At 62.5% G+C, this 11,627-nt stretch overlaps 1 protein-coding gene across 1 annotated transcript; it reads right to left on the bottom strand.

The window, feature by feature from the left end:
* Window positions 1–522: 522 nt before the first annotated feature.
* POU4F3 (POU class 4 homeobox 3) lies at window positions 523–1,880 on the bottom strand. Its single transcript, XM_075766674.1, has 2 exons — window positions 1,761–1,880; window positions 523–1,479 (listed from the first exon to the last, which is right to left on the bottom strand). The coding sequence occupies exons 1-2, from the start codon at window positions 1,878–1,880 to the stop codon at window positions 592–594; spliced, it is 1,008 nt and encodes a 335-aa protein (XP_075622789.1). The 3' UTR covers window positions 523–591.
* Between the last annotated feature and the right edge of the window lie 9,747 nt (window positions 1,881–11,627).

Below are 11,627 nucleotides of genomic sequence, written 5' to 3'. Positions count from 1 at the left end.
CTGCTGCGTTACCCTCCGCGGCGGTCCGCGGGCGCGGAGCGGGGCCGGGGCGCCGGTGGCACCGCGGGGCCCGGCGGGGCGAAGCCTCGTCCCGTTTCCCGGGGGGGACGCCCCGCCGAAGGTCTTTCGTTGGTTTCGCGGTCGCAAATATTTTCCCCGGCGTTGCCGGCGCGGGGCGGCGAGGAAAGACGCGTCTCTTCGGGTTGAAAAATAAAGCTTTATTCCAGAGGGGGTGGGGAGCGGCGCTCGCCCGGAGCTCTGCGCGGCGGGACGGGGCGGGACGGGGGGGCGGCGACGGACCGACGGAGGGGAGCGGGACCGAGCCCGGCGCGGCAGCTCGGCCGGGAGAGCCCGGCCCGGCCCCGGGGCGCCCGGCGGCTCTGCCCGGGGCGCGCTCCCGGAGCGGCTCTTCCCGTGGCGGAACGGCCCCGGGGAAACCGCGGAAACCCCCGCGGCCCGCCGCCGCGCTCGGCTCCGGTCCCGGGGCGGACGGGCTGGCGCCGCGGGCTGCGGGGCCGGGATGCCTCGGCGGGGCGTGGGCGCTCGGGGCCGTCCCGTCCCGTCCCGGGGCTCCGTCGGGGCCGGGCGCCGTCAGTGCACCGCCGAGTACTTCATGCGCTTCTGCTTCTGGCGCTGGTTGCAGAACCAGACGCGCACCACGTTCTTCTTGAGGTCCAGCTTCTCGGCGATGGCGGCGATCTTCTCGGAGGAGGGCCGCGGCTGCAGCGCGAAGTAGGCCTCCAGCGAGCGCTTCTCGGGCGCGGCGATCGAGGTCCGCTTGCGCTTGCGCTCGGCGCCGGCCAGCAGCTCGGGGCCGGCGGCCCGGTCGCGGTGCGCGGCCTCGGCGCCCTCCAGCCAGGCCTGCAGCACCGGCCGCAGCGCCGTCATGTTGTTGTGCGACAGCGTCAGGGACTCGAAGCGGCAGATCGTGCTCTGGCTGAGCGAGCCCACGCCCGGCAGCTTCAGCGCCGCCAGCGCCGCCCCCACGTCGGCCTGGGTCACCCCCAGCCGGACGCGCCGCTGCTTGAAGCGCTCGGCGAAGGCCTCCAGCTCCCGCGGGTCCGACTCCGCCTCGGGCGCGGCGGGCGGCGGCGCCGGGCCCCCCGGGGGACCCACGGCCACGGCCAGGGGGCCCGCGGCGGCCAGCGGGTGCGGCGGCAGCGGCGCGGGCAGGGCGGGGGGCTCGGGCAGCCCGCCGACGGCCAGCGAGGGCGAGAGGTGCTCCAGCAGGTCGCCGCCGTCCAGCGCCGGGTGCGGCAGCGGGTGCGGGTGGGCGGCGAGGGCGGCGGGGTGCGGGAGGGCGGCGGCGGCGCAGGGGACGCCGCTCATGGCGGGGTAGGAGGCGTCCGGCTTGAAGGGGGGGTGGTGGTGGTGGTGGTGGTGGTGGCCCTTGGCGTGGGGAACGATGTCGACGGCCGCCAGAGCCTCCGCGCGGGCCAGCAGGCTCTCATCAAAGCTCCCGAATATATTGCCCTGCAGCTGCGAGCAAGAACGCGCATGGTGGAGTCAGTGGGGAATACTGTCATCTCCGGATGAAAAACCTGCCCCGGCACCGCGATTCCTCCTCAGCGCTCAGGTCATAAAAATTAATACGAAGGCAGCAGCCCTGCTCGCGCAGACGTGTGGCTCAGAGACGGGAGCGGGAGAGGGGGGAGAGAGGTTCCGAGACGCGCGATTGTTCTGGCGACATGAAAAAAACATTAAGCTGGTGCCTGTCAGAAAATGTGCCTTAAAGCGGTAATTATGCTTCATCTACATACCTGCGGGGCCGGGAGGCAAACTCTGCGCATCGCCTCCGCGCTGGAGTGCAGGCTGGAGAACTTGGGCTCCTGGAGGGCGGCGGGCATGGCGAACGGCTGCTTGGCGTTCATGGCCATCATCGTTGCGCACCTCGCAGGTAGGCAGCCCCTGACATGGGCTCGGGGTTACCTCTCTGCCTCGCCACTGCCCAAGTGAGCGATTTTCGATGGCAGAGCCTCCCCTGCGCGCCCGCTCCCCCCCCCCCCCCCCCCCCCCCCCGTTCCTCACTCATCTTACACGCCGCCTGCCAGGAACGGGCCCCGCGCACGCGTGTTGCGCCGCGGGGAGCTGCGGGCAGCGCGGGCAGCACGCGGGCAGCACGCGGGCAGCAGGACCACCCGGCCCCCCCCCCCCCCCCCCCCCCGGCTCCCGCACCGCCCTCCAGCACCCCGCTCGGGGCGGCGGGACGCGCCGTCGGGGCCGGCCCGTTACCGGGCGGGGCCGGGCATCGCCTCGCCGCGCCGCCGGGCAGCCCCGGCTGTGCTCCCCGCTCGAATCGTGCCCTTCCCCCGGCGGGCCAGGCGGGTCCCGAGGGAGGGGACGGGAGCAGGGGGCATTACTGCGTGGGTAAGGCCCGCGGGCCGACGGTTGGACCAGAGGGACCGTCCTTGCGCAGGGACCCGCTGCCGGGGCCTCTGCTGTGGCCGCGCCCAGCCGCTGCTGGCACCGGGCACTTGCCCAGCACCCAAAATCTCCCCGCAGCCCCGCGCAGAAGGGCCCCTCTGCCCCAAGCCCGGGGGGGGCGGTGCGGCCCATTCGCACGCCGGGAGGGATGAACCGACCAAGCCACAGCGCATCAAAGGGAAAACGTCTTCCGTGGTTCCTGCGTGACTAATAGAAACCCGACAGCGCTCCCGCTGCTCCCGGGGCCGCCGGCTCTCTGCTGCACACTGCCCGGCGCCTCACCGCCTCCCGCAGTGCCCGCGGCCGTCCTCACCCGCGGGGCCATCCCGCACTTCTTCCTCGGGCGACCCCCCCCCGCCGAAAGCGGAGCGGCGGGGCCGGGCCCCGGGTCTGCGGGACCCGCACGGGGGGCCGGGCCGGGCAGGAACCCAACGGCGGGCAGCGGCCGCCGGCGCCTGGGGGTTACGGGGGGAGTGCGGGCAGGGCTGCCCGCAGAACTCGGGCAGTGCTGGGAAATGTGTCCGGCGACGATTCTTTCATAGGGAATTGTGAGAAATCTGTCTGTCCGGGTAGAGAACGGGGCTTCCCGCGTGTCTTCGGGGCAGCTTCCAGAGAGGCTCCAAGACCCCTGAGCAGAGCAGCACCGGTGCTGCCCTGCCCCCGGCTGCGAACCCTCATCAGTCCTGTAAATACCTGCCCAAGTGCAGGAGAGCAAAGGAAACGGAGAGAGTCAAGTGAGCCGTGCCACGCTCACGTACGTACTACGGGCTGGAAACACCCGATCCTCGACTCAGTATGAGAAAACAGACAACTACCCACCCACCCCCGAGAAAAACAACAACAGTTCTGGCGTTGGCGTGATTCTACTATTGAGCCGTCCTTTTAGTTTTGCTCTCCTGATCTTCACACATCTCCGGACACTACTAGGCTTTGATGGTCCAGGGACGAAAGTATTTTGCAAGTGTGAAATTTTAAGTTCTTAAACAAAAATAAAATCTACTCCCAGATTTAAATTTTCCAAGACTCTTGTGACCCTCAGTAAGACCAGACCAAGAGCCGAAGGAGCTGCTGTCTCGGTTTCCTGACGAAAGTATTGACTTTTTGATGTGGTGGCCAGAGACAGGAAGAGGTACTGCTTCTGCGGTGAATACCTCTCCTCTCCGGAACACGCTCACACCAAAGACGCCCGGACATCTTGCCTCTGTATCTCAAGGCAGGTGCACATGCAGGCTAACTGACGAGAAGCATCACCCCAAAAAGAACGATCCTCACTCTGCCGCACACGTTTAGAGAGCTGTTCTCTCCCCGGAGGGTGCAGGAGCGTAGGTTGAGCTGATGGGACAAGGTGCCGAGAAACGCTGCAGAGGAAAGTACTTGGTTATGGAAGCAGCAGCTGGTGCAGTGAGCTGGGAGCAGTGAGCTGGGTGCAGTGAGCTGGGGTGCAGTGAGCTGGGTGCAGTGAGCTGGGTGCAGTGAGCTGGGGTGCAGTGAGGTGGGTGCAGTGAGGTGGGTGCAGTGAGGTGGGTGCAGTGAGGTGGGGTGCAGTGAGGTGGGTGCAGTGAGCTGGGTGCAGTGAGCTGGGAGCAGTGAGCTGGGTGCAGTGAGCTGGGGTGCAGTGAGCTGGGTGCGGTGAGCTGGGTGCAGTGAGCTGGGTGCAGTGAGCTGGGGTGCAGTGAGGTGGGTGCAGTGAGGTGGGTGCAGTGAGGTGGGTGCAGTGAGGTGGGGTGCAGTGAGGTGGGTGCAGTGAGCTGGGAGCAGTGAGCTGGGTGCAGTGAGGTGGGTGCAGTGAGCTGGGAGCAGTGAGCTGGGTGCAGTGAGCTGGGTGCAGTGAGGTGGGTGCGGTGAGGTGGGTGCAGTGAGGTGGGTGCAGTGAGGTGGGTGCAGTGAGCTGGGAGCAGTGAGCTGGGGTGCAGTGAGCTGGGTGCGGTGAGGTGGGTGCAGTGAGCTGGGTGCAGTGAGCTGGGGTGCAGTGAGGTGGGTGCAGTGAGGTGGGTGCAGTGAGGTGGGTGCAGTGAGGTGGGGTGCAGTGAGGTGGGTGCAGTGAGCTGGGAGCAGTGAGCTGGGTGCGGTGAGCTGGGGTGCAGTGAGCTGGGTGCGGTGAGCTGGGTGCAGTGAGCTGGGTGCAGTGAGCTGGGGTGCAGTGAGGTGGGTGCAGTGAGGTGGGTGCAGTGAGGTGGGGTGCAGTGAGGTGGGTGCAGTGAGCTGGGTGCAGTGAGCTGGGAGCAGTGAGCTGGGTGCAGTGAGCTGGGGTGCAGTGAGCTGGGTGCGGTGAGCTGGGTGCAGTGAGCTGGGTGCAGTGAGCTGGGGTGCAGTGAGGTGGGTGCAGTGAGGTGGGTGCAGTGAGGTGGGTGCAGTGAGGTGGGGTGCAGTGAGGTGGGTGCAGTGAGCTGGGAGCAGTGAGCTGGGTGCAGTGAGGTGGGTGCAGTGAGCTGGGAGCAGTGAGCTGGGTGCAGTGAGCTGGGTGCAGTGAGGTGGGTGCGGTGAGGTGGGTGCAGTGAGGTGGGTGCAGTGAGCTGGGAGCAGTGAGCTGGGGTGCAGTGAGCTGGGTGCAGTGAGCTGGGGTGCAGTGAGGTGGGTGCAGTGAGCTGGGTGCAGTGAGGTGGGTGCAGTGAGGTGGGGTGCAGTGAGGTGGGTGCAGTGAGCTGGGTGCAGTGAGGTGGGTGCGGTGAGGTGGGTGCGGTGAGGTGGGTGCAGTGAGGTGGGTGCAGTGAGGTGGGGTGCAGTGAGGTGGGGTGCAGTGAGGTGGGTGCAGTGAGCTGGGAGCAGTGAGCTGGGTGCAGTGAGGTGGGTGCAGTGAGGTGGGTGCGGTGAGGTGGGTGCAGTGAGGTGGGTGCAGTGAGGTGGGGTGCAGTGAGCTGGGAGCAGTGAGCTGGGTGCAGTGAGGTGGGTGCAGTGAGCTGGGTGCAGTGAGGTGGGTGCAGTGAGGTGGGGTGCAGTGAGGTGGGTGCGGTGAGGTGGGTGCGGTGAGGTGGGTGCAGTGAGCTGGGTGCAGTGAGGTGGGTGCGGTGAGCTGGGTGCAGTGAGGTGGGTGCAGTGAGGTGGGTGCAGTGAGGTGGGTGCGGTGAGCTGGGTGCAGTGAGGTGGGTGCAGTGAGGTGGGTGCAGTGAGGTGGGAGCAGTGAGCTGGGTGCAGTGAGGTGGGTGCAGTGAGGTGGGTGCAGTGAGCTGGGTGCAGTGAGGTGGGTGCAGTGAGGTGGGTGCGGTGAGCTGGGTGCAGTGAGGTGGGTGCAGTGAGGTGGGTGCAGTGAGGTGGGAGCAGTGAGCTGGGTGCAGTGAGGTGGGTGCAGTGAGGTGGGTGCAGTGAGCTGGGTGCAGTGAGGTGGGTGCAGTGAGGTGGGTGCGGTGAGCTGGGTGCAGTGAGGTGGGTGCAGTGAGGTGGGGTGCAGTGAGGTGGGTGCAGTGAGCTGGGTGCAGTGAGGTGGGTGCAGTGAGGTGGGTGCGGTGAGCTGGGGTGCAGTGAGGTGGGTGCAGTGAGCTGGGTGCAGTGAGGTGGGAGCAGTGAGGTGGGTGCAGTGAGGTGGGAGCAGTGAGGTGGGTGCAGTGAGGTGGGTGCAGTGAGGTGGGAGCAGTGAGGTGGGTGCAGTGAGGTGGGAGCAGTGAGCTGGGTGCAGTGAGGTGGGTGCAGTGAGGTGGGTGCAGTGAGGTGGGTGCAGTGAGGTGGGGTGCAGTGAGGTGGGTGCAGTGAGCTGGGTGCAGTGAGGTGGGAGCAGTGAGGTGGGTGCAGTGAGGTGGGAGCAGTGAGGTGGGTGCAGTGAGGTGGGTGCAGTGAGGTGGGTGCGGTGAGCTGGGGTGCAGTGAGGTGGGTGCAGTGAGGTGGGGTACGGTGAGCTGGGTGCGGTGAGCTGGGGTCCTCTGCCCAGGCTCTGCACGGCAGAGGGGGGCCGCCGGCTGCGAGCCCAGCTCAGCAGGTATCGGGGCCGAGGGGAGTTTTACCGGCCGGTGCCGCCCCGCAGCACCGAGCGAGCGCTCCCCGCCAGCGGCCTCCCCTTGCACCGAGGGTCGGCCCGGCCCGAAGCGGCGGGCGGCTGCCGGCGGCGCGGCGCTCCCCGAACCCGGGCGGCGCTGGGCGGGCCGGGGGCTCGGCGGGGGCCGGAGCCGGAGCGGGGCCGGGGGGAGCCGGGCGGGCAGCGCCGGGGGCAGCGCCGGGGGCTCCGGGCATCGGCACCACGGACAGCGCCCGGCACCGGGGTGCGCGGGGTGCGGGGTGGCGGTGCGGGGTCGGTGCGGGATGGGGGCGCAGGATGGGTGCGCGGGGTGGGGGCGCGGGGTGGCGGTGCGGGATGGGTGCGCGGGGTGGGGGCGCGGGGGGTGCGGGGTGGCGGTGCGGGGTCGGTGCGGGATGGGTGCGCGGGGTGGGGACGTGAGGTGGGTGCGCAGGGTGGGTGCGCGGGGTGGGGGCGCGGGGTGGGGGCGCGGGGGCGCAGGGCCGCGGCTGTCCCGCACCGTCGCTCCTCGGCCAAGGTGCGCAGCTGGGGCAGGGCCGCAGGGATCAGGCTGCGGGCAAAGCGAGCTGGCAAAGCAGCTTCTTCCCATCGGGGGAACCGGCGCGTTGTCAGAAAGCTCCCTGCCCTGATTTATGATAAAAAATTTAAAGGAAATCATTTATATTTCAGAGGGCCTAAATAGCTGCATGAAAGTTTTATCTAAAGTGGCACCATATTTATAGGCAGTCCCGCTGTGTTGGAAGTAATTAATAGAGGTATAAATTTCAGGCCTTTGTTTTGTTTTTAATCCTCCCCTTATTTAGTGCTGTCTGGTTAATGTAAATAAATAAGAGGATGGAAATGGGAAGCTGGGTATAAAGCCTGAGGTAGTGCCTGTTCCTTAGAGCATGTCTCTCTCCCCCTCCCTAGCTCTGAGAGCATTTGCACTGGGCTGGCATTTATTTTTTTCTTTTCCATCTCTCTGCTATTGCTTCCTTCTCTTTCAAGCGAGGAGGAGATGTCGGAGACCTCAAACACCTCCTTCCCCGGTTCTCGTGTGAAACTGCACGCGCTGTTGGGAGGATGCGCTGCAGCCAAGCGTCACGCGTTCGGACACAGCGCTCGGTTTGGGGCTCGTGTCACAGCTCAGACCTGTCTTCTGTCACAGCCCACCCCAGGAACACCTTTCCTGACTGCTGGTTTTTAGCACAGTCTTTTCCTTCCCTCCTCAAGGCAGCCACTTTGAAAGAAACCGGGCTGGGTAATGTAGCTGCTGAGCTCCCTTTAATTAAAGCTGTAAAATATTGATGGTCCTGGCCCTGTCTACTGACGTTACACCTTACAAACGGAGGAGAGAAGTCCAAAGGATAAACAATAACAAGTTAAAAGAGCCCAGATGGTTTGCCATCAGAAACTATCTGCAGACTCAAAGGTGTCACCGCAGTAGATTTCAGAGATCGTTCACCTACTGGTAAATAATTAATGATATTTCTGGAAGAAAAAACCCCACCAAACCCATACCCTGATGAAACATCAGTAGCAACTCATTGAAAATCTGAAGGTGAAAGTCAGATTAAAAGCATGTGCTATTTTATTCTTTGTCGCAATTCAAAGTTTGCTGTCCATTTTCCTAATATATCAAAATATTCTGTTCTTATTTAGAATTTCATTCAAAGCCCATCACAGTCAGAGTGTTGTCAATAGGCTCTTGTTTTCATTGTATTCATTCAATTTAGTTTAAAGAATTACGTAGTAAATGCTTACACAGGACTGATGGGAAGTTTGAAATATAAGCACGTGCTATTTAACACACAATTCATGCTAATATCCTCTCTGCCGTGGACGGTACGCAGCGCTATCTATTACAGTCACAAAGCCGACAGAACTTGCCCCATTACGTTTTCTTCAGTTGCTATTTAGAACCACCACATAATTTCCTGCAAATCTGGCTCTTCTGGGGCAGACTACTACAATACTTCACCTTTCCAGATCTGTGAGTAAGCTACGGCGTGCACAGCTAGCAGAAAGACGCTTTGCCTTTCCTCGCGGGGGGAGCGCAGCCCCGGGTACCCGCTGTCCACCTCCTGCCTTGGAGCCGTTGCTCCCCTCCCCGCTCACCCCCAGCCCCGGGAGGGAGCGTTTCCTTGTCACACCCTCGCATCTGCCTTCGCTGCGTAGCTGGAAAAGAAGTTTTTCAGACCCGACTGAGGATTCACGTGACACAGTAAGTTCTGTTCCTGGGGTGCAGCCTGTTACCACCAAGTGCCGTGTGAAGGAAGAGCGACGAGCGCTGACTTTGGAAGGTTCCTGCAGAACCTGGGTTCACACAGCACATTTTTGGTGCCCTAAAAGCACAAGCCACGCTGCACCCAGCACGGTGTGGCTGTTCCGCTGCACAATCTGATCGAGGAAATATCTAGGATTACCCAGACAGTCAATTATTCATCAGCTAAACGGCCAAGCATCAATTACCTGGCTTGATTCTCTTATTCATTAAGGAGATTGAAGAGCCCGACTTAACAAAGCAGAAGAAGTTGCTAAGTTACAGGAGCTGCCCGGCTCAGTGGTGGGGCCGCACCGTGTCAGGCTTTCGAAGGAGAGGGGTCTGACAGCGAGGAAGCCTCAGGGGCTATAGGGTGTCACCCAGAGCACGTGGGTTCTCGAGTGGTCCATTCCTCCGCGGGGCTGAAAGTGACAGGGTGAAACAGCGCGGCGGGACTGGCCGGGGCTGCGACTGCCCCGTGGTGCGGGTACGGCGAGAGGTCAGCTGGGGCCTGACCCAGAAGAGAAGGCTGGGGAGAAGGAAGGGCGCTGCAAGGGTGGTTTGGAGAAGAACTTGAAGGGTTAAAGCCAGGGGCCAGGGAAGGACCATCGTCATTCTGGGAAGTTTTTAATACAGGCGGGGGTGGGATGGCGACTATTTCAGAGAGAAAAGCTGCGAGTGGCGTCGCCACGAAGGGACCACTCAGCAGAGAGCCTCAGCCGGGTCCTGCAGCAGGAGATCTTACCCGCAGTCCAAGACAAAGCACATCTCCCACCGCTCCTGAGCCGTCCTCCCGTGCAAACGGGCCAGGCGCTGGGGGCTCGGGGCAGGGACGACTTGGGTACGGGAAGAACCGTGGAGCTGCTGGAGGGATGTTCCCACCGGCTGCTGCAGGGGTGAGCCCAAGGTGCGCATCCCTGATGGTCTTGAAGACGAGCAGTGAAACCAAAGCCAGGGTCAGCCGGCACACAGCAGCACATCCCGCGGCACCTCCCGGACGCTGAGCTGCACGCCGACAGCAAATACAGCCACAAATTTGTGGTGAGTGCTCGACGTACAGCCCAGCGCAGCCGCAGTCGGTCTGGCCAACCTGGCACAACTCGGGGAAATGAAGGTTGCTGCGGGTGCCGGCGTTCCATGGGCCTGGGGAGCTGTGCTGGCCGTAAGGACCACGGCGGTGAGGGACGGGGGACGGCGCCTGCGCTCGCCCCGGGGCTGGAGCACGCGGTGCGTGCAGGGCAGGGTGCACCCGGGCGTCTGGCACGTGGCAGAGCGGGTTCGGAGCTGACTCCCGGCATCCACCCAGGGCAGAGGCTCTTCAGCGGAGTAACGTAAAGCTGCAGCAGGACACACAGCTTGAGCTGGCAGACTGCTTACCCCCGAAATGCTGGAGCCTGGAAGAGAATAACGGCAATAAATTAAAAGTCAGAGAGCTGCAACATATATAGTTAGAGAGCTGAGTACACCATCTTTTAACCGTCCTGTGACTGCCGGATTGCTCCTCCTCGCAGGGGTCTGAGAGGATGACAAAGGCGTTTCACTGAGACAAGAGGAAGAGTCTTATTAAGCAGCAGTTTCCAGTAAGTGCTTGTCTCATCGGCATTACCGACTCGCTCTGGTAGCAACACCCCTGGGCCGCACGGCTCTGCCATCGTCACCCGGGAGGATCAGTACCCTGCGCTCCGAGCACGGGCTTTCCCGGCCGCCCGGGGTGGCTCCGTGCCGGGCTCTGCCTGACGCCCCCGCGGGTCCCGATGCGGATCGAGGTGACTGCACGGTTTCTGCGCCGGTTGTGGCTCTCGGTGCCGACTCATGAACAGCAGCGCACCAACTCCTGACTTCAACCAGCAGATTTCTGCAACACGCGCGTGCGTCCCACATCTTTCTCTTCCGTGATTTCTCTTTTGCTGTTCCCACCTGTGCCCGCGGCCTGTGTCGAACAGGCCGGGGAGGGAAACCCGGGCGTGTGGGAAGGGTCACGGGAAGCAGAGCAACTACATGCAGGTCCTGCGCTCGTGGTGCTGGAGGCGGCAGTGAAGTTTCCCTCCCAGGACTCCATCCCTCGCAGCTCTTCACCTCGGCGAGCGCGGGCTTCCCCTGCGGCAGGGAACGCCTGCGGGTCGGCTCAGCGCGGGTTGCCTCGTGCTGCCCCACGGGCAGTCAGAGCGGTCGCTGAGCTTCCTCCCAAGGAGAGGAACGGGGAAGAACCCGGGGTCTGCGCGTTGCTCCAGGTTAAATGATAAGTGCTCCCTCTCATCCTGTGCAAAAACCAAAACGAAGTTTTGCTGGCTGCGTGCAGAGGAGCTCTCGGAGGGCAAAGTCTTGGGCACGTTACTGGTTGCAGACACTGGGCACGGGCAGCTCCAGAAGTGGGTGCTGGCAAGCGTTAAACCTGGGTCAAAACTAAAAAGCCTTCGGCATTAGAGAAGCACCGTGGCCATATTAGAAAATTAGAGGTGCCAAAGCTCCACTGCAGCATTGAAATGCTTGTTTAACAGAGGCAGAGCAAACAGCCTGTCCTCCAGCAGTAGTGTTTGGAAAGCTGATGCAATCTTATTTTTGAATTTTTCAGTAAACAGGGGCTTGATTTGAGGTCCCAGGAATGCAAGGTGCCAGACAGTTCATGCTAACTGGGAGGTCTCTTCTTTGTACTGGTTTGTAATGTGCATGAATTATAGAACTTGTTTCTTGTACCATTCCCTGAAATTACAATTGTAACAAGGGACACATCCGTGCTGGTTAGAAATAAACCCAATCTGTTCCTGATGGAGATAATAGGAGCAACACGACAATATTTTCCGGGGGGTGTGGGGGGGTGTGTGGAACAGAGCACTTATCTGTCAGGCATCTCTTTCTTGTTATATTTGCTCCCAATTCTAGAAATACATCTCAATGTAGTCCAACAGGACTCTGTTCCACAAGAAATTAATGAGGAACAAACATTAATTATTCATGCCCTGAAACAGTAGGTCTGCTAATGTTTTTGCCAATCAACAAGTCAAACAGCTGTATCTTTGT

This window comes from Balearica regulorum, chromosome 14 (assembly GCF_011004875.1).
Source record: "Balearica regulorum gibbericeps isolate bBalReg1 chromosome 14, bBalReg1.pri, whole genome shotgun sequence".
In the NCBI taxonomy this organism is placed as follows: Eukaryota; Metazoa; Chordata; class Aves; order Gruiformes; family Gruidae; genus Balearica; species Balearica regulorum.
The sequence above is the reverse complement of the archived record's forward strand: the minus strand, read 5'-3'. Positions and strand labels throughout refer to the sequence as shown.

Excerpts from the sequence above, each read along its gene's own strand:
- POU4F3 (XM_075766674.1), bottom strand. The coding sequence starts at position 1,880 with ATGATGGCCATGAACGCCAAGCAGCCGTTCGCCATGCCCGCCGCCCTC. Across the intron at positions 1,480-1,760 it reads TTTGCCTCCCGGCCCCGCAG|CTGCAGGGCAATATATTCGG; the intron begins GTATGTAGATGA and ends TCTTGCTCGCAG.